Raw genomic sequence first — 23,066 nt, 5'->3', positions numbered from 1 at the left:
GAAAACAATGAAAGGATGTGACTTTTGTTCTAAAGATAGATCAGGAGGATTTGTGGTTTTCTGCTGCTTGTAGATTTGTTATTTGAAGCACAACATTATCTGCTTGATCCTAAGTATGGTGTTATTGCAAGGAGTTTTTTCAGTCTCTGATTTTCTCATAAAGCCACAGAAAAATCAATATGTAGCAGCAGCATAGTAGAAAACTGAATCACTATGACAATTAATTACTTGTCACAAATTGTGGGGAAGATATTATTTCTGGAACATGCCTCTGCTCGGTCTCTTGCATGTTTATGCTCGTGACTCTTTTTATCTGTGTAAGAGGTTGTAGAAATGGAGGAGAGGAAGCACAGTGTGGTCTGTCTTAACACTGCAGGATAGAAACTCAGTCCAGAGTGCATGAAGATGTGTTGTGATAACATCTAGCTTGCATTTCTATTTCAGCAAGTCTAGTCTGAATGCCTTCAGAAAAATTTACTAACATTAAGAAAATTTATGCTAAAACAACCACCTCTTTTTAACTTTTTAAAATTTTCTTGCCCGATATCAAAAGCAGCAAGACACAAATGTCTTCTGTCTTTGCAGAAATTTATATAGAAACCTTGGGATCACCATCTTCATGCAGAAGAGAAATCCAGTAGACAATCATAATAATGTAAGAGAAAATAATAATAATAATAATAATAAAATCAAGTTTGACCAGCCAGATAGGTAACTGGTATAACTATAACTTGCCAAAAAGGAGACTGAACAATAAAGTACATCTACAGCAGGAGCACTGGGTTTTACTGCAGAAGTCCTGCCACCTTTCTTCCCATACCCAGCACCATTTGTTTCAGAGGCCATAACTTGTACTTGTTAAGATCTTATCTTGCAAGGTTTCATGGCTTGCTTCATCTACAGCAAGGCAAGAAGAAAGCTCAAAGATGATACACCAGATGAGTCAGTGACCTGCATCATAAGGATGGTACGGTTTGTGCAGACTGATAGCACTTTGAGGTATTTCCCACCCCTCCTGGAGGAGCCTCCTGCCCCAGTACCCCTGGTGAGAGATGGAACACAAGATACGTGTAGGCATTGGGTTCAGGTTTGTCCAGATTTCCAAGTGAAAGAGGTTGAGTGGATCATAATATGAGGTTATCATTTCATCCCTTTCATTCACTTTCAGCATTCATCATTAGCCCACAAGCATTACAGAAGCTAGTTGTTTAGCAGTGTTCCTCTTTTGAGGAACACTGTCTGGCTGTGCTTTGCGCACGGATTCATTGGGGTGGCTCTTCATACCTACAACTCCAGGACAACACCAGCCACGTTAACACCTCAGTGCCTTCCTTCTGCTTTCCAGTTTTCCTCTGGGGCAGAGGATTAGACTCTACTTTGTGCCTTTCTTTCATCTAATTTATAACAACACTGAAGCAGCAACTGCATCTTAGTACGTGCCAGCCTAGCTAACTGAGCACAAGCTGCAATAACGGGTTCCAGTGGTAGAAGCACGACTCCCCGCAGCAAGCCCAGCGCTCACAGCGGTGCAGAGACATTTCACCTGCCTCCAGGAGCAGCACCCCGAGCCTCCCATCCAGCAGAAGCAATCCGTGCAGCTGAAGGCACGGAGGCACTTCAGGCTGCTGGGTCGCCCCTAAAGGGCCCTGCCCCACCTGGGCAGGGGAGCTGGGGCCAGCTCGGAGCCGGGCGAGCTGCGGCAGCCCCGGGCAGCCCTCGGCCAAGCCGCCAGAGGGAGCTGCAGGATGTCGAATGCTCTGGATGCTCTGGGGGAAGCAGCATCCCTGGTGCAGCAAGCAGGCATGCCTGCGCTCTGCACCTCTTAGGGAGCTCTGGAAATAACTTCAAACCTTACCACCACCCCCAGACTCGCAGTTCAAGCTGCAATTCACAGCGTCCCGCTTACCAGTTTGAAAAACTTCCTCAGGTTTGCTTTGGGGGTTTTGCTTTCTTCTTTTCTAGGTTTCACTTCTGCTGCTTCTGGGCTTTTCTCGTCTTTGTCAGGAGCCACAGCTTCTGAAGATGCATCTGCTTTTTCGTTGCTTATGATCTCTGCTTCTTCCGATGTGTTCTGGGGATTAGTTTGAGCAAACATTAAAAATGCAGAAAAAAATGTCAGACAAAAAAAATAAAAATCAAATTCACTCATTAAGAGATTACAATCAAAGTGTTTCAGCAGTACAGTAAGGTGGGACAAGAGGAACAAATATTGAGTGAAAGCATTCTCTTAGCTTCACTACATTTGTACAGGTTCTTTAGGAAGTCTATTCATTCCAGTTCAAAAAAGTGTATAAGCCAGTGGGATTTTAAGCACTCATTACATTGAAGAAACAGCTTTTCTTGAATAGTGGGGTAACAGTTCCTAAACACAATTTTTAAGGAAATTTTAACTGCAATTATTTATAGCAGTATGTGCCGTGGGTAGGTGACATTTAAGTAAAACCTTTAAAAAATGAGAAAAAGCTCATGCCCAGGTGTTCACACCCAGAAGCAGTAATAAGATTAAGTAATTCAAGAAGAAACACACACAACAGCATAGACACTAATTGTTAAAATTGTTTAGCACCCTTCTTTGACAGTGAAATATTGAAACTCAGGATCACAGTCACAGCGTTCTCAGGCCAGCCACATTTGCCTTGCTAGCTTCCTTTCCCAGTTGCAAAGACAAATGACTTCTTGAGGTATAAGGTACTCACTTAGCTCATTTATTATCTCACCTAATCCCCTGGGTTGCAGTCATCCTCTTCAATAATCTTGACCCCCATTTGAGTTCAAGAATATCTGCTGGGTACTCAGCAATGTTGCTTTTATAGAAGGATTTTGAATCCCACTGAGCTTTTGTGCATTACAAGAAAGTTCCTTCTATTATAACAAGACTTCAACAGGAGGCATGCAGTTTGTAAACTCCTTTGAAATATGGATCCCCCTAAGATTTATTAATCTTCTGCCTGGCTCATTCCGCAGCCTTCTCAAAGCTGTCCTGGGAGCCCTCAATGAGTTTAAGGGGAGGACAAAAGCTGGGCAGTGCAGCATGCATGAACAGGAGGCTCCTTGCTGGAGGAGGTGGAAGCACACCTGGGCAGGAGGCTGGGCATGCCTTCCCTTAGCTGATTCTTCTGCCTTTTATAAACGCCCTGGTAAATAGCATTCTCCTGTGCCCACAAGAACCACTAATTAATTCCCATCCCGCTGAAACTGTATGAAGTGTCTTCCTTTCTGCCATAAAGGAGCTATTATGTTAATAACCAGGTAATTTGACCTGAAGCTAGCACTTTGCCATTTTGCAGCCTACCCAGAAAGGTGCAGAATATTGTAAGGGCAGCGTAAGTTACACTCAGCCTTCAATATCAAATCAAACAAAAGCAGTCATCCTCATTATTGGTATTTTAAACACAGATTTCTGTTTAAAAGTATAGAAACTACAGCTGAAATGCGTACTGATTACTATAGGAAAGAAGTGCTGTAAATAAGTCTCAATAAATTATATTTCACAATTTTTACATGTACATACAGTAACTCACATTTCATGCATACTCATAAGAATTTTGATGAAACTAATTTTAGCCACATGCACAACATGAGAACAATTTAAAGGATAATACCAAAGATTCACCACAGCATCAGATCTTATCTCTGTGGTCAAAAAATGGGTGCCTCCTGTAGCAGCAGCTTAAAGTACTACTGCCCTCAGATACTTTTCTGATCATCTTCAACTCAGTGATTCCCATGTAGTATCTCTGGTTTAACAGCTCCTGATAGTTTTTTCCTACTTAAATTTAGCTAAACACCTTGAGTTGCCTTAATCTCCTGATATCCAGCAGCACCCTGTGACTAAATAAATAAATAAATCTGCAGCTGAAGTATGCGTTATGTGGGAAGTACTTTTTGTGACCAAATAATTCCATTTAACACTCTATTGATTTTACTTTGAGCAAAAACGACTGATCTTTCTTGTTCACGTTTAATGTTACAGTAGTCATTCTGCATTGCTGTCACCATTGTTTCTGCCAAATTTTTTGAGCCAAAAAAAATCTTAATTTATGTAGTTCTTCTAACAAAGCCTTTCAAAATAATTATGCACTTGTTCACTCTTAGTATTATACCTTTAGTTTAATGATATTCTTTTTGAGTTGGGGGGACCAGGGCTGCTTCACCACAGACTTCTAGAGCAACATGACAGATTCTGCTTTGTACTTTCCTCCTTCCCTTTTGTGGATAAAATGACTTTGGGGGAGTGAGGGAGAGCAGGAATAAATATTCCTCTTCTCCTACTACCTGAGGTGACTGAATCACAGCACCCATCCCCACAGAATTGTATATTTAATTTATATTTATGAACATTTCTGAGATAATCTATAATAATTTTAGCCTATACTTCTGCCTCGTTCACATACATATAATCAATTCACCATCTATTTGCTTGAAGAGGAGATTCATTGCACGTGTTAGAACACTGGCTCAATAAAGCAGCAACCTGGCTTCTGGGAGCTCATCATTCAAAGATTACAGTTTGGCATCATATTACTGCTATGCTGTTATAGCTGCAACCCAAATGAGTTTTGTCTCTCAAGCTACTTCTATGCAACGACATTAGTGTCTCTACTAACAAATGCACCCTGAGACGAAATGTCAAACTCTGAAAAGCACTGTCTATTTAAAAAATAAAATAAAATAAAATAGAGAGCTAAGTGATAGTCAACTATTCAGAGATGTTTGGTTTTTTTTAAAGTAATAAGTGTCTTCAGTGTCTTTTTATACTTCTTGTATATTACACAGAAGGCTTAAGGAAGGTTTAAATCCTGCTTTAAAATAACTAATTGGTATTTTTTTTTAAACAGATAAACCATTTACCTGTAGAGTTACTTTCATTTTTTGCCCTATTAGGCAAAGTTGTTGTAGAAGTTACAGGTTATCTTGTAATTAAAAATATCATTTTATGCTAATTTTCTTGTAATTATCCCCAGAAATCATGCTTGTTTACCCTTCTCTCTCTCCAAGATGGAATGCTGAATATTTACTGTTATGATTTTGTTATTTCAGAGATTCTTGGAGAATAATGACAAACGACCAAGGCAAATTACTTCAGAGATGCAGAGAATGCCTGTGTATAGTCTTTCAGCAGAGGAGAAAACCTCTTCCTGCTAAGAAGGTTTTCTGACACTTTTACAATTAGAATTTTTATTTTTTGTTCCTGTTTCCCCTAAGAAGCTAGAAGAAAAATTTGCATTTGTGCATTCAAGAGAATCACAAAGGTGATTCTGGCAGGAATTGAAAGTGTTAGGAAGAGACTGACAAAGATAAATAGTTAATAAACTTTGAATGATGTTGTGTTAACCTAAACTGTTCTCTAGAGCAATGGCTAAATTTCCTCTTTGCTTCACCTGGGACAAAATCAAATAGTATCAAAGTTGTGACTAATTTTAAGAGGACACCACTTTTTGTATATAATATAATTATATATATATAATATATAATTATTATATAAAAATATAAAAAATATAATAATAATTTGCAAACAGCCAAGTTCTATCAGCTTCATATATCTTTTATGCATAAGTGTCCTCATGAACATGTTATCTGCTTATAAATAATTACATTAATTGAGGTTGCTGGATTCATAGGTCTAAATTCTGCCTCCAGTTTCCTTAGACATAAACTGTAATAAATTCAACCTGAGTCAGCAGCTATTGTTATGGTAGGTTGTTATTTTTTAAAAGGCACTCTTTGACAAGCTTAGAATACATTTAATGAAAAATTTGTCTGAATTTACATGAGAGCCATTCTCTGCTCTTCCTATTGCAGAGCTACCACTGTTTTCCAAAATATTTTAATCTATCTTTGCTAGATGTGCTTTATAAGAGTAGTTTACAAGGGTCGTTCTTTCACTATGTTTGTAAAACATTCTACAAGTTATTAAATAATGGTGTCCCTAATTTTCTTCTAGTAATAAGCTTAAACAGTTACAGTTGAAAGTGTTTGTTCACCCTTTTTGTTCTCTTTCTGGTTCTTACAAACCTTCCTGTTTTTATGGGTAACTATTACCACACCACTTTCTTGACTGTAGAAATCTTTCCCTTATGATAATATAACTTATTTTGTGATCTGGAAAACTTTGATAAGAGTTTTCATTTTGCTTGCTGCATCTTTCCTCAAAATTGAGGTAAACACTGTACCCTGCTTTGATCTTGTGCTGGAGTCCACTGCATAAGAATCAAGGTATGGTTCTTCTGTCTTACCTCAATCATACCACCTATCTGAAACATATTTTTAAGATAAAAGAAAAGCTATGAGAGATGACCTTTTGCTCAATAAGTTTCCCCTTAAAAGAGCAGTCATGCTTGAGGTCTGTTCCTGCCTCTTGCAGACTCGCAGGCAGGAAGCAGGGAGGGTTAGCAAGATTTTAACCACCTTCCTGCCCTTCTTTGCCAGCACAAAGACAGCAAAGGCTGCTGCAGTGGAGGCAGCTCAGCCCTAACCATCCATCAGTGCAGCCTTGGACCCCCACCCTAAACCTCTTCTCACCTGAGGCTGCTGCCTGACGGTGTCACCCAGCACGTCAGGAGCTATCACAGTTCAGACTAATTAATATTCCTCACTGCCAGCTGATGGTGAAAATCACACTATTCTGTAAACAAGCCAGGAACATGGTGCTGACTAAAGTCCTATTGTTTTTACTCACTGGTTTGAAGAGCTTAAGGCTTTTCCCACCTATAAGAACACCAGCTATGCCAGCAGTCATCATGGTTAAAACCAGACAGATTTTGAACTGGCCATCAAAAATCCATTGTTTGCCTTACTCGCTCTTTGAACCGGAGGGAATTCTCTTTAAATTTTTTCTGCATCCATCCATCCAGAAAAAAAAAAAAAAAAAAAAAGGGAAAAAAAAAAAGGCCATAATCTCCTTCCCTCCTGTCTACCAGGTGGTATATTGCAGGATGGGAGCAGGTAAACTCTGTCAGGAACTTGATAAGTCCTGGGTAGTTTTAACATTTGCCTTGCACACTCCACCCAAATATTTACCTTTTCTTTCCTATGACAGAGTATGGTCTTAGGCTCAGCAATAAAAAGTGTTGTTCTGCTTCACTGGACAGCTAACTATTTTGCTATTTGTATTATCAGTACATAAATACCTTCCAGTAAAAAGAACACTTTTTCTGTGTCTTGTGACAACAGAATTGCAACTGCTTTTTTCTTTTTTTTTTTTTTTTTAATATAACTGCTTTTAAAGATAATTTTGAGCAGTCTTAATACTGAGTCCCCTCCCGCCATCATTTACTTGCATACTTTGATCAGATATAAATGAAGTGTTATGTTTCTCTGCCCTGATCAGATATCTGCCAGGTCTTGAAACCAAGTTTCCAACACAGATATGTGAAATTATTATCTGTAATTTTCTCTTAATATCCCTTAGCATTTGCTAAAAAACACTTATATGACAAACATTTGAGTAACACTTATGAGAATTCTCTTGTGGACTGATCAGGAAGTGGGGCAAATACAGTTAAAGTGGTTTCCATCTGCAGAGTTAAAAAAAAATCCTAATTCAACATACTTATTCAGTTCAGCATTAACTGCAACATGTTGACAAGCACTTCATTAGCTATACTTTGAAGTGAAAGCTCATCGGAAGACAGATATCTGAGAGACTGCCTGGAAGGAAAGAAGTGGGTTCTGAATTCTGGACTATTGAGTACCGTAGCTGCTATTTGTTAGTTCAAAAAAAAGAACTACACATGACTGAGTTATGTACCTATTTGGGACAGTTGTTAGCTTCAATCCTCCATCCTAACAGAAGAGCACTACATTAAAAAAATCACTGCAGGAGAAAAAAAGACAATCCTCAAACCAAACTGAAATTTGAGGTTAACCTGTACTCTGAGGACTTTTATACATCTATACTCTTTTTTTTTTTTTTAAACCCTCAAGTTGAGTGGGTCACCCAGGTCTTTCAAAGGAAATATAGTATTATTCTGTGTCAAGAAAATCCTGTAAAGTAAAACCAGCCTTTTATAAGTAAGGATTCAATGCTAAAGGTTGTTTTTTTTTTTTTTTTTTTAATTAAAAAAAAATCCTAAGGAACGAATTCAATTCTCTATTGCAGAAATTTACTTCAGAAAACTTACAGAAACTCTGGGTCTCAGGGTGATTCCAGAAAAAAAATAAAAAAGTTTGTACTAAGAATAAATAAGCTTGTTCTATAAAGTAGAATGTCAGATTCATATTCTAATATACCTCTGTGTATTTGGTACAGTGATATAAGTAACCCTTAGTATTTTTGGTAGCAACCAAACTCAGCACTGTGTTGTACATTTTTCTCCACAATGCTTTCCATTCACTGAGGTAAAAAGTTTTATTTCAGTGATGATGTAGGTAAAATTAAATGCAGAATTATGAACAGAAAAGTGAAAGATGGAATTTCAGTAAAAAGTCCTGAGGTGCTTGAGATTCCAGAACTTCCATGAAAGTTGTTGTAAAGACCTAGACCTAGTTTAACTTAGCTGTAATATGAAATATTAGCTATAATATTAAATATGAACTTCAGACCGGATTACTCAGTTTTACATTGAAACTTCATGCAAACATTTGCCAGAGGGACTCTTTCTTATGATGCTCAGCATACATCCTACTTCCCATTCATTTTCAAATAAGCCAGACTATTCAGATGGAGGAGAAGGTTTCCGTAGCAATAGTAACTACATAGAAAAAAATCTCTCTCCTCCTCCTCCTTTACAGGTTTCCTGTCATTCTAGATACTTGATTTACCCAATTCAACAGGAAATGAAGTCCCAAATAACAAGCATTTACAGCTTAGATCATTTTCAAGATTGTTTACTCTGTAAATATCCAAACTTTTTTTTTTTTTTTTTAAATATGCAAGTAATGAACTCAAACCATCTCTGCCCAGTAGGGAAAATATTGCTAAAGAAACAGTGGAGGGCTAGCCACTCCTTCAGCCTCTGTGTATTTGGAAGCATTTCATTTCTGGGTTTTGAACTTAAACAGAAGCCCAGAAAAACAATTATTCAACATACAACAATTCAGCAAAGTTTAACACAGCTCTTCTCTTAAATGAAAGGAAGAAAGCATCCTTCAGCTCATAAAAAGCACTAAGGATCATGGAAACAGGAACCGTGTTTTCGAAGTTGGTCTTTATTGTAGTTAAAGTTGTTTAAACTGAGGGAGAGCATCTTTCTAAACAATTGAACTCAATCTCCAAACTTAAAGACTGATCCACTCTTGTATGACTTCTTTTTTTTTGGTGTATTGAGTAAGAATAGACCCACCAGATTCCAGGTTTTCAGATATTCAGAAATAAACCATTTCTCAAGAACCAAAACCAAACCAACTAGTATTTCGTCAGCAATATTTTTCAAAAATACTACAGACAGGTTTTAAAGACTATGATTTTACAAGATTTTTCCAGAGGAGTAATTGCCGTTATTAGCCATGTGTACACGTGACTGCTCGAAGCTCATACAAGGACTTGCAGCTCTATGGAGTATTTATGTCCCTATGCACTCAGCACGCAGGATGTGCTCAGCTGCACAGATGTGACTGCTTTACTGTTGCTGTGTGCTTCACAGCAACTCTAGACGCTGTGTGAAGAGGGAGCTGTGGGATGGACCAGCTTTGAAATTCAGACATACCTTTTTCCAAAAGAGTTTGCTGAGTGGCATAGGAGTGGATGATGCTTTCTCCTTTGTCACCTCTTTGGGGGCTTCAGTGGCTGCTGCCTGCTGCTGGGCTGCAGGCTCGGGGGCTTTTGTATTCTGCTTCGCTGTCTGCAGCTCTTGAGAGGAAGGGACATTTTTGTCTGATTTCACAGAGCTAACAGGCTGCTGTTCAGTGCTCTAGAAATAAACAAACACACAGGCTGTTGGAAATGTGAATGACAAGATAATCACAGCATGTTTAAGCATCACCTGATTTAAGTGGTAAGTGCACAACAGGCTGCCAGTGCACTGGACACAAAAAGCAGTAAGGTGCAGCTTATGAGCTGGCTTTGCCCTGTCTTGAACAAAGGAAACAAATTACAGACCAACCCATCCTCCATAATAGAGATGATTAATTGATAAAGAAATTAAAACAGTCTTTGAAACTGAAAATGACAATGAGAATAATCATCCTTTGATGGCATTATTCATTCAGGTAACTTGAATCACCCTACTCACTTTGGTGTTAGTTGTCTGTTGGGTCTCCTTTGCAGCCTGGAGGGAAACAACACAGACAAGTCTGACAATGTCAGCACTCAGTTACACAGTTCAGGAATTGTCTTTTTTTTTTTTTTTTTTTTAATTTTTAGTGAATGTTAGTGGAAGTCTTGGCTCCTGCAGCCATGGAAACTGATCCCTGACAGAGGCAAGGCTGCCTGTAGGGACTGCCAGCCCCTGTCCTACCTGCAGCAACGCTGCAGCCTTGCACCGAATTGTTTCATGCTCATTCTATCATTCTACTGTGCTTGCAGTCCTCAGCTTCTTCTCTAAAAAGAAAGCTATGTTTACATATGCGTTTCCAGTCTCTTCAGGTAAGACATGACGCAGGGTTTTAAGACATTAGCAGAGATTTTTCTAAGCTCTCTGTGTCTTTCAGTGCACACATACAAGCCAGAGCCAGGTCTTTTCCACCAAGGGAGCTGCATGCCTGCCACGGATGTGCTAATGTCAGCCTTTGGAGCAGTCAGCTCTGCTCTCCTGGCTGCACAGACAGACGGCTGCCTGGGAACGACGGGCACAGAACAGCAGCAGCTTTGTAACTTAGAAGCAGGGGTTGCAGCACTGCAAAGAAGAGCTCTGCAGGTGCAGTAGGGTTGTTTAGTCCATCCATTTATACTTTTCTCAATTAGGTGTAATTTATTTTTCTGTAAAAATTAATTCATGCTCACAGGTCCCTTTCATCAAAATGCATGAAGCCAGGAGGAACCCAGTTTGTTAAAGTCATTTCTGGCCAGTAACACATACAAGTACCTATTAACCCTGACATCCATCTTCACTTATACTGAAGTATCTGTACAGTAAAAAATAAGATTTGTATGAAAGGGCAGCAGCAAGCCCCAGACACAGGTAAATGTCAGCCCAGCCCACTGGGTTTTGGCAGCCTGCTACACTCTTTGCAGCCTTCTTAAAAGAATAGGTGAGAAATATTTTGCAAGAGCCAAGAACTTCTTTTTGTGGTTAGCTCTAAGGAGCAGGATCCAGAACAACTGGTAAAAAGCAATGTAAATGCCACAAGCTGGCTTCAGTGCTAATGCTGAAAATAAGTGATTAACTCTCTTCTTCCCAGTCAAAAGTCAGTATAGTTACACTACAAAACTGGCATGCAATGCAAGGCAAACATACATGGATGGGAATAAAAGGATGGACACAGCCCCAGCTGTGAAATCCCATCAAAACTCTGAAGTCGAATTGCCAAATCCTATTGCATCAGCTTTGTTATGAATTTATATTAGGATGCATACATTGTTTGCAAACGGTATTTACAAGCTGTAAGCATTTATGTAAACAGGACACTGAGAAACAATGCTTCTGGTAACCTAGGAGTCCATCTCTTCTTAACTAAGATAAGTGCATTTCGGAAGACTTGAGAGACAGAACTTCCAGAAGAACCTGTGAAGTGCCTAAAATTAATGAGAAAGACTACATATACTTAAGTAAAATGATTGTTTCAAACAAACCAATTAATTCCCTATTCATCTCGTTAACACATAAGCCATTTCAAAGATATAAGCAGAACTTGTGTTTAAACTAGAGGTGACAATGTCAGGGCTTGCCTGTCCCATCTGTGCTCTGATTTCTGATTTGAATTTTCACTTTCAATCAGCCTTACAAGCTAACTTAACACCATTTTAATCCATCGTGCTTATTCCTAATATGTCACAAATTATGTCCCAGTTGTTTCTGTATTTTGTGTGTGGAAAGAAAGTTGTGTAAATAAAATAGAGAGATTTTATAAGACAAGTTTTATTACTACAAAATATTAGCGTTGCTGCTTTTCTTAAAGATAACAGCTTTCATTCCAGACCCAGATATATATAAAAAAAAAACCTATCGAATTCTAAAGGAAAAAGTCATCTCTCCCTAGAATTTCTCAAGATTGAAATGTTTTAAAGAGAAGCTAGCACCTTAAAAAAATGATAACTGGTTATGTTTTTACCTAGAAGCAAGCCCTAATGAACAACGAACAAATAAATTTGTTTTCATTTAATACATTTAAAATACAATCAATGTAGTAGATACTTTAACTTTTTAAGTAGTTGGCAAGAATTGTAGTATTAATGCATTGGGAAGTTTATTCCTTCAGTGAAAAACAGATGATAGTTTTAATTTCCAAAATGAGAGGACAGTGGAAAGAACATTGTTGTTTTGGAAGTGTTAAAGAATTCCCTTGGCCTTGTGCTCAAATATAACTGTCAATTATAAAGCCCCCTACTCACCAAAACCTCCCTGTGGGTGTTTTGAACAAGCATTAAATATTAATTACTTTCCTCCCCCGGTGAAAGGGGCTCTGCTTCTGCATTCTTTGGGCTAAACAGCCTCAATTCTCTGCTTCCCTGCCACAGAACACCATGGCATATTATCCTCTTCAGAAAAAAAATAGAAATGCCCATATATGGGCCTTGAGACAAAAGCTGGTGAAATGTTTTCAGCAATTTATTACAAATAAAAACTAAAACCACTTGCGTGAAAAGTGTGCTCTTTCAACATTTTTAAATTATCCTTGAAACCAAAGCTTTTTGCATTCAAACTAAAATTAGATATTAAATTTTACGTTTCAAGTGAAAAGTAACTATTTGTGAAGGAAAGTTCTTATTCCTTCCCTGTGTCATATCAGTTATGTCCCCGTTCATCAAATCACTAATTTCAACCACATGACTGTGCGTATTAAGTCAACATGAAACTTAAAGCCTCAATTATAGTTGGGCTGAGCTCTTAAACCTTCCCTACAGGAGATGTAAGGGAGATGTACATATCTGCACAGTTCATTGTTTGTCAGTACCTTTTATTTTTATTTTAAGAGACCAATGAAGCTTAGCAGGTGTTAGTAAGCATAACCTGTGCAGCATGAAGCTCGGCAGGTTAGAGGAATTGTTTCAGAATCCTGAATTCACAGATGGTACAACAACAAGTGACACATTGCACACTAAGCTTGTTTCTACAACGCGCGGCTCAGAAACGCTCACATTGTTGGTTTTCAGAGCCCTGCACAGCACAGCTGGCCAGACTGAGTTCAGTTACCAATTAAATTCCACTCTGTGACAGGAACCATCTGTTACTGCTCAGGGTTCTGCTCTTTCTAGGGTTTCATACAGACCTTATGCCTAAAGAGTTTGCTAAAAGTACTGTGTCCTAGCTTGGGACTCTCTGCCTTCTTTTTCTTGGCTCCTTTAGTCTGGGATTCTGGCACCGTCTTCGGAGCAGGTTGCCCACCATGGCCTTTTTCTGCTTTCGATCCCTTTTGTACAACATCATTTGAAGTTCAGTACTTGTTACAGAACTTGTATAGTTTGTTCATGAAAAAGATTCAAACACTCATACTTTGTTTTCAAAATAAACATTTCCTTTTTGCTCTGCACATCCCCCTTCTCCCCCCCCCCCCCAAATTACTCAGTGCAACAAGTAGTGAAGTAGTGAATGAAAAATAAAAGCTATGGTAATCCACTTGACTCAAAGTTAAATCAATTTGCCCAAATATTCATTAAATTTAAGCTTCGGTATTATTTTATTTTTATAAGTAATCAACTGAATTTGGGGTTATTTGTAAACTGGGCAGATAATATCACTTTGAAAACTCCTTTTAAACTTTTTCCCCCCAGTTTTATAGGGGCTTTAAAGTGTTTTGCATAATGAAGTATTTATGAAGAACACAGTATGAATATTCATGATATGCTACGTAACAATATTACAAATCTGCATTAATACTTTTATTTCTAGCTAATTTTGTGTATCATAAATATTAATGATCTACTGATATTAAGACTGTTGAATTGGAAAGCACCATTCCTCTTTTACTCCATTCCAAGCACCTACAAAAAAACCCCGCTGATTTTGGGAGTCAATACCCATTGAAATTAGAGACAGGACCTCTAAGCACCTCATTGAAAAATACATTGCAAAGGGCTAAGTATCAAAGAAAAACATTGACATTGATGTCTATATGGAAAAAGTAATATCAGGTTATTTTAAAATAGTGGTAGCAGACAACCTGCAGCTCAAAGCAGATTAAATTACCCTGCATCAAGCAGAAGTGGGTCTTTTCAATTACATGACTTTTCTACAAGTCTTGGGAAAGAAATTGAGTAACTTTTTTAAAAAATGTTCTATTTAACTTTTCATAACATTAGAAAATAATCTTTAAAAAGCCAAGAACCTCCTCAAAACGTCATTGTTCAGTGTTGTCTTTTCCCCCCTTCCCCAAAATCTTCAACACAACCCTCTGCAAGGTTGTGTATTATTGCAGAAAAAAAGATTAAGTTTTACTGTTATGAATAATGGCTTTTTTTTTCTCCCTCCTTCCCCGTCACTTTCATAATTTTCAATAACAAAAAAATGGAGGACAAAAATCGAACATATCGAAAGTTGCTTAACTGAGCTTCAACATCCAAACAAGTTAACACAGGAGTCTGCACTATGGTAACAGCCTTGTACATATGCCCACAATATGACTAATCACAAATACAGGGTAGCATTCTTCCCTCTGCAGTGTTTCAGTGTCAGGTTTTAAAGATGATGTATTTGTGATTACTTAGGACAAAGTAGGATGTAATATTCTTGTTATGTAATTTTTGGATGTAATATTCTATTGTTAATTGCTAGTATCCAGGACTTCATTCTGATTCCCATAACATTTTCCTTAGGCTATCTAGTTCCTGATTTAATTAAGAATCATCTATAGGCCAATCTATCTATCTACCTATCTATATACAGGTATTTAAATCATTTTAATTATTTTTAAATGAAAGATGAAGTGTTCACACTCAGGAGAGCTTTCAAAGAAGTTGACAAAAATTCCAGGAATTACGGGAAAAGTGACCCAAACTCCAAAGAAACAAATTGGCCTATAGTATCTATAATATAAAGCATCAAGCATTGTGGCTGACTACAATGAACAGGATATGAGGAAAGGTCCAAAACACAGAACATAACGCTTCTGAGCATGTTAAGCTGAGATCTTGGTTTCAAGATTGTAAGAAGCATCTAATGTCACTGAATGAAGCAGAATGCCATGTGCTATGGAGAGGCTGCAGCCAGTCGCATCAGAATTGGCTGTACTTCCCTGCTGTAGTGCAGCGTTCCCACATGTACAGTGTCATAACTGTCAGAAGCAGTTACGGAAGGCTCAGATAGGTGGTCTGGAGCAGATCTGATCCAAACGAATGCCATGTTGGTTAGTATAAACTTGCAAAAGATCGATTAATCCCAGGATGTCTGACTCAGCTCAGTATTATTTATTATGTAGGCTAAACTCCTGTGTTTACACGGATGAAGTGACAGTCATTAAGGGTGTGCCCATGCTGCTGAAAACATACATGTCTCTAACCAGCAGATTAAAGCCAGGGGCACCATTGATGACAGCATATTGCTGCACAGACAGCAGGTTTTCTGCATCAGGCTGAACTCGGCGATACTGCACACCTCTGCATTTCACCAGGAGGGAGGGTGCTGCCGTGCTTTGCTGAGCTGTTTCTCAGAATTACAAGAACGCTTGTCAGTCCTCTTAGCCATGGGAGAACACAAAACAAGTAGGTGCATAGGCAGCCAAAATGAAAGCGTGACCAGGACTTAAATACCTAGTGGTCCCAGTGCCAACCAACCTATCCAAAACCTGGCACTTGGGAAAGGCTCAGCTTGAATAAGGCAGAAAGTCACACTTGAGAACACGACTGTTAAAGACAGAAGTTATTTTTTCAGGGGGGAATTGACCATTATTTCATTATACATATCAGCTATAAATTTTGCAAATTTTCTATGGCTGTTGACATGTTAACTACTTTAGTGTATTTTTACTGAATATAGTGAAAACTCAATTCTTTATGTCAGGAAAGCACTAGTGAAGATAAAGAATTTCTCTGTAAAAAACAACTCCCATTAACTTGTATGAAAAAGTTTGCATATCCTGCTAGTCATCTGGATTTGTTTACCCTCACAGGTGTGATAGCAAACCAAACCCAAACAGCATATTTGTTTCCAAATTACGATACGCCTGCACCAGTTACCTGTTATAGAAGCACACGATAAATTATGCAAAATGTACTGAACAGCTGGATTTTTCAGAATGTGTAGAAAGAGATACAAAACTCACTAAAATGGTGCAATTTGATAACTAACTTTTCTGGACATCTTAAAGATCAGCCCTGATTAACAGCTTCCAGAATTGAGCTAAAAGTACTGAAAAAAGTTACATAAAAAAGTACATAAAAGCTGAATGTACTTACAAAGTCCTGTAAAAAATATTCACCGTTTTAGTACCACACTATGTGAAGATTGAATAGGACAAAGGATAAAAATGGGATAGAAAACAAATGTTGATGCAAGTAGTGAGTTTTGTTACCTAATAGATGCATGGAAATAACTTCTTGTTTTCAGTGATTTATTCTTTGTGTTATTTAAAATTTTATCACAAACATTGCAAGAGAAAAAAACCAAAACGTTCTAGTTATAGCAACATCTAATTTGGGAGTTCCCAGTCATTGAGACAGTCAGTGACATGCCTGTAGGCTAATGAAACACTGAAGGAGGAGAAGGCAGCTTAATACAGATCATCTGGCAAACTCCTGCTTCTGTTGAAGCAATTACAAGCTTTGGCACTAGCTTAACAATGGGAAAGAAGGGAGAAGGAAAATACTTTAAACACCTACATTTTTCCATTTTAAAAGATTATGTTTTCACCTTCATTTAAAAAAAAAAAGAAAAAAACAACCTCTGCCCACCCCTTCCCCCCAGCCCACTAGCTCCAACTGTAGCATGGTACAAACAAGAGTGCTTCAGCCAGAAGAGTCCCAGAGAGGAAGCACTGGGACCTCCCTTCTGCTTCCCACTGCTCCTTATTGATTTCAGCACAAAAATGATCCTCCCCATCTTCCCACACCCGGAGATGGGGGGCAGGATAGCTGTGCTGCCCCTGCCCATATAACCCAGGAGCTGCTGTAGGCAGGAGGCCTCACGTGTCCTTCCTGCAGTGCTGCAGACGTACAAAGAGGTAACGGAGATGACCACATGCATTACAGGATGCAAAGAACGGTACACTTTGCTCGGCTCTATGAGAAAATGGAGCTTTTGTGGACTCAGGAGGGTTTCACTGCAAGGACTTGGACTCTTCAGATCAAGGGCAAGTCAGAGTAAGAGCCAAAATCATTACCAGGTCATTAACTTCACAGAAATGCTACAAATCTGATCTTAACTGCACCATATGATCTGAGGAATCACACTGTTCATACTCATCTTCCTTTCAAATTTATTCAGAGGGAAAATATTTTAAATTGTGACTGCAAATGATATTATCAGTAGGGGAAGAGGCAATACAATGAAGAATAAATACCTGTGTTAAAAAACAGTGACCGGTAACAGAACAAGGAATTTGCCTACCTTGTCTTCAGGTTCACTTTTGGTTTCAGCTTTGCTTGGTGAGACCTTAAATATATTTGAGGAAAAAACACCACAAAAAACAGTCATACCCAACTCAATCTTTCAAAAGATCTGAAAGTTCATCTGTTTGAAACTAGCAGGTTTTTCCCCCCCAGCACAGAGGTGAAAGTACTTTTTTTTCCTCTCACATATGAGAAAATTTCTAAGACAAACATTTCTTAAGAGTAACTTAAAGGCAGTGGCAAAGATGAAAAATACCTGGAGCAAAAGTGTTACTGAAGATTCTACAACCAAAAATCAATACAAATGAACTTCAAGATTTTACAAATCAATATTTAAACATGCAAAAAATATTTAAGACAGCTAAACACCTACAGGTTTACAAGTACTTGTGCAGCAGAGGAAGTTCTCAGAGTCATTTTATCAAAACTGCAACGTACCTACGTCTCTCTATCATCTCCTGTCATTCTCTAAAACATCTATTTGGCTTCATTATTCCTCAGTGTTCATGACAGAGAGCACATTACATTTAGCTAAGCACATCCACAAGGGGTTTTTACAAGCACTCATTTTGAGCCATAGCCTTAAGACGTAGAGGAAAGCAATGGCTTACCAGCGTTTTAAAGAAACTCATGACGGAGTGGTTGTCCACTGCAGCAGCTGCCTGGGGGCTGTCTTGGTTTACCTCTGCCTTTGCAGGTTGCTCAGCAGTGAGACTGTTGACACTTGCCAAGTCCTGCCGTAGGTCTCTTCGGTTGCAGTCATCTATCTCCTAGAAGGAAAAAAAAAAAATGGGGCAGTTTCCTCAGTCCCAGCTTGCTTGATTTCCAGTGGAATGCAAAAGTAACATTTGTGACTTGCATTATGTTGCTCAGTCACAACCCTAATTCCAACCATATTTCTCCAGCCTACGTATTCAGAACAATTGAGCATTTATACATCTCTTTCCCCTCTTTTCTAATATATTCAGCATTTGCTGTTGATTGGAGGAACATTGTTCTGAGCTACCAAGTATAACAAACACAAGTAAAGTTGCACACAGCATCCTAAACAACACTGCTTTTCTCTTTTCAAAGCTGAACTTGTGAATAGGAACAAACACTGAGATTTTTAGCCTTTGATGGCTCGCTCAGTGTCTGATTGTACCATACAAAGATTGCTTCCGACACCCTATTATTCTGCAACTCCAGAAATAATTTATCTAGTAAATACCAACATGGTATAGGTTAAAAAGAAAAAAAACACACAACAACAACACAAAGTAATTCTTCTGAGACAGAGTTGTCTCCTCTGCTCCTGGAATTACATTCACCAGAGCCCCAAAATAGTTTCCCAGTGCTCAAGCACTCACATGTATGCGATATTCTTAAAGATTACTTAATTTCTATTTAGAAACCTAGACAAGGGTCTGTTTTATTTTTATTTATTTATTTTTTAAACAAACAACATTTAGACCAGTTTTGGAGAGCTTGGCACCTCTTTGCACTATTTTTTTCTGCCATTCTGGACACTTTTGCTTTCAGCCTGTGCAGGTAAAGCCAACACAAACTTTTTGCAGGAGAAAACAGCTTGAGACAAATTCTCATGTCCAATTCAGTATTTCCTTTTAAAGAGCACTACACATAATTATTAATATCCAAGTCTTATCAACAACACTCTTCCCTTTTGTTTATCTGTTTGTATTATAACTGACAGATCCAGCCCTGCATTTATTATAGCAGTGAACTGTGGTGACCTTGGTAGGAAAATTGAGACTTAACTGAATGGACCATCATAGTAGTGCTGTATTTCTCCAGAACTTATCTTCAGCTAGACTGAAGCACACATCTGCTCAGTTAGGAAGCAGTGACTAGAGGAGCAGATTTTAGGGCGCTAGATGCCCCAATGACTGCTTTCCCTGTACCAAGGAATTTAAAAGCAGTATTCATAGAGGATTTGTAAAGAACCTACATTTCTATAGGTCACTGAAGGAAGGAGAATAAACACATATAAACGAGTTAAAACTTCAGAGGGCTAATTTGGCATCAGGAAAGATGAGTGTGGAGTGACCAGTCTCAATGCAGCATTTAAGGAGTTAAACATACGTTTGACTTGCAAGAACAGAATTCTGTTTAATTCTCCACCCACCATTTTCCAAATTTACCCATGAAGAAACACAGCACAGTAGTTCAGAAGGTTTCAACAGGCTATTTAGGAGTTGCTCGCAAGGTTCTAACACACCACTTTGTCCAGCTGCCAGCTACAGGCCCGAGCCGTTCCAAGAACAATATGTCCCATGCAGAACACACGCGGCCACACCAGCTCCAGCAGCCCTTCCTCCGGGGATGCCATCTAAAGAGCTTTGGTTCTGTGAAAAATGCTGGCTCTATTTCAGATATTAAATGGGCAACAGAAGCATGAGTCAAGGGATCGAAGAAGCAAAAAGCAGAATATACATTGCTAAACAAAATTTCATTAACAAGATACTTGATGCTATCAAAGAAAAATAAATTATTTTCACACACGTACAAACCCTGCTGAGGTGCATACTGTTTAGGAGGAAGGGCTCTTTTTGCTAGACACTATAGCAAACAGCTATTATTAGCAGCAGATACCACCGGGAACAGTTGCAGAGGTGACGGTCACCATGACTGGCAGCACTAGAAATGCATCTCCTGCTACCGCCGCACTGCCCAGATGGGGCAGCTATTGCAAACCATGCAGAGCTTCAAGCCCAACGCCATCCAAAAATCCCTGCAGGCTTGCAGAACACAAACGGGCCATGGAGTGACCCATGGCACAAGGAGCCCCTACTCCAGAATTCCCAAGCCAAGACTGCTGCTACACGGACAGAGCTGGACTTTGATAGATACAGTGATCCATCCTGTGCTTTCATAGGGATACTACTGTAGGAAGAAATACAGGCTCAGGCCTTCAGCATAAAAATCAAGCAGAGATAGTGCAAAGTCCTACAATACCACGTTTTCTAAGCCACAGCCAAATAACCACAAAAACCTCTGCACTGTGTAATATGCTGTGCAAAGTCCCAAAGGCAAATAATAATGAAAGAAAACTCAGAAATAACAGAAGAAGAAAGTCAACATTAGAAGTTAACAGTTCCTGTGTAAATGCTCAATTCATTGCTTTGGGGAGCCAAATTTGGGGGTAATAAACACCTTAAATACTTATACTGTAGCTTTAGTTCAGTCATTAGAAAAACATATCAAAAGAATATATTCCTGCCAGCACTTTTGTTTGTATGAATCATGGCTCAGTGAAACATTTCAGGCATATAATTTATCTTTTCTTTGGCTTACATAGTAAATGCTTCATGAATTCATGAATTCTGTCCTTGTTTTAATTATGCTGTCTTCTGAATGTAGTTTTGTAGACCACAAAAATAAAGAGTGGTTCACCAAACACAGAATGTTTGTGCAGCTCGAGCTACAACTGTGGAGTCTCTCTCTTACTTACCAGCAATGTTATTTGTTATGTGCTGGCACTCAATTCAGGGAAACTTTTCTTTAGCTTTTACAGATACTATAAGCCATAATCCACCAAAAAAAAAAAAGACAGTTGGCAGCAATATCTGGATTTTTAGTATGATTATTTGGTAACTGTTTGAAGTTACTACAGTAACAGCAATTAAATTAGATTTGGTCATTCCTCCATCCTACATGAGAATGAACAACTTTAGAGGAAACAGAAGGCAACTGTGCTGCAAGGCAGAGCCACAGCCTTTGTTTTAGGAACAGAGTTAAGATCTGGCAACATGTCAGAAGTGTTTTGCTGCTCTATCTTTCCCAGAAAAGGTCCTTATCAACTCTCCCCCATCCCCAACACATATTCCTTTGTATATTTGAGGAATGAAAGACAAAACTTACGGTTAAAATTTAACTCTATGTTTTTATATAGTTTTGTGACTCATTTACACTAACTTAAACCCTGATTTTGTGAGCTCTCAAACATTTCCAATGCTCCAGCTTTAAGCATGCATGTGAAAGATGTACAGGCACTTTTGTTAAGTGTGACACCTGTGCTCAAGCAGGCACCAGGCATAAAAAAGCTGCTGTACGTGCTAAGATCGTGCAAATACTTACACATATCAAACACCCCACAGCTGATTAGTGCTTGGGATTTCCTATTATCCCCATTACAAGTTCAGCATATGAATAAGATGAAGAACAGAACAGAATTCAAAATGAATCAAATTTAGATGTTATAGATATACAAATTTGGGTCTGAATGAACAGTGCTGCTAATATTTGTCTGGACTAGCAAAAAGAGTTTTGATTTTCTTGTTCTGCCCCATCCCTTGACAGACACTTATTACAAACACTTGCTTGAACTTTTCTAACATCACTATTTGTTACCAGCAGATGTTTAGCTCAGACTTCTGATTAAAGTTAGTTTAGATTGTTATTTCATTAGAGAAAGTTTCATGCTGTAGTACTTCCAGAGCAGGAACCATGACATTTCAGTCTGTAGTTCACAATCACAGCAAAATTGGAAATTATGAATTTTACATTTGGTTATAAAAGTAACTATTCTTGTGAGCCACAGGCAAAATTTATTCTTTTTTTATTTTTATTTTTTATTAGTCAGTAATATCTGTGGGGAGTTTATAAAGCTGAAAAACTTTAGTTTATAGCTGCAAATAGATGTGGCAGTAACGCACTGAATAGGTTACTCATTCTGAATTATTGATCAAGTTCTGTTTCTGTAGTGAAACACTTGGTATTCTGCTAGGTTGAGACTACAGATTCTTTAAAGGCACGTATATAGCAGAGACACTGGTGATGGGTGCCTCCTCTGAAATGCAGGGGTCAAAAGCGTAACGTTTAAGTCTTACAAACTAATTTGCAAAAATACTGCAATAAGTTTATACAACTAGCGAAAACTTCAATTTTGAGGAGACAAAATAGAAACAACAAAGAATAGAAATTGAAGAGACCTTTGGGGATAACCTGCAGCATTGTCAGTACAAGCAGTGAGCTCACCTCAAACGTTCAACACTATTAAAAGCATTAGTGATTATGCAGCAAAAGTTGTTTAAAAGCCTGAACTAAGCTAATAAAAACGATTCTCATTAGAATGGCACTTACACACACATTCTGATAGGGAGGCCATGAAACTATTGCTTTCCTCCTGTTCCAGATATCGGACGGGGCTTGAGCTAGATCACCAGGTAATTTGGCTGACACTATTCCGGTGAGACTAGTAAGAGTATGCCACTTATTCACACTCCAGGGGATGAACGTTTTCAGTGGTTGCTGAAAATGAATCCTCCAGTGCATTTACTGATATTAGACTCGGCAGGAGGTATAAAAATCTTATCCTACTGTCCTTAAAAAATAGATTTTTGTTTCAGGTATGCATCTGGGCTGAAGCGAAACTTTACTATAGTCAATGAACTATACCAGTGACAGATCTGACAATTGAGATGTTACACTCCTCTATTCTAGTAACACAGGACTACTGCGGACTTGGATTAGTTCTGACCAGTTG

General features: G+C 38.5%; 1 protein-coding gene across 1 annotated transcript in view; it reads right to left on the bottom strand.

Moving 5' to 3' along the window:
• Positions 1-23,066, bottom strand: part of BCAS1 (brain enriched myelin associated protein 1) — a 48,564-nt gene that overhangs the window by 11,366 nt on the left and 14,132 nt on the right. Inside the window, 6 exon segments of the mRNA XM_083801463.1 lie at positions 1,907-2,071; positions 9,648-9,851; positions 10,173-10,208; positions 13,309-13,449; positions 17,580-17,624; positions 18,193-18,351. Of these exon segments, the coding sequence (XP_083657589.1) occupies positions 1,907-2,071; positions 9,648-9,851; positions 10,173-10,208; positions 13,309-13,449; positions 17,580-17,624; positions 18,193-18,351 (750 nt within the window).

The sequence above is a fragment of the Anser anser genome (assembly GCF_964211835.1).
Source record: "Anser anser genome assembly, chromosome: 16".
Taxonomy (NCBI): Eukaryota; Metazoa; Chordata; class Aves; order Anseriformes; family Anatidae; genus Anser; species Anser anser.
This window is presented reverse-complemented; position numbering and strand designations above follow the sequence as displayed.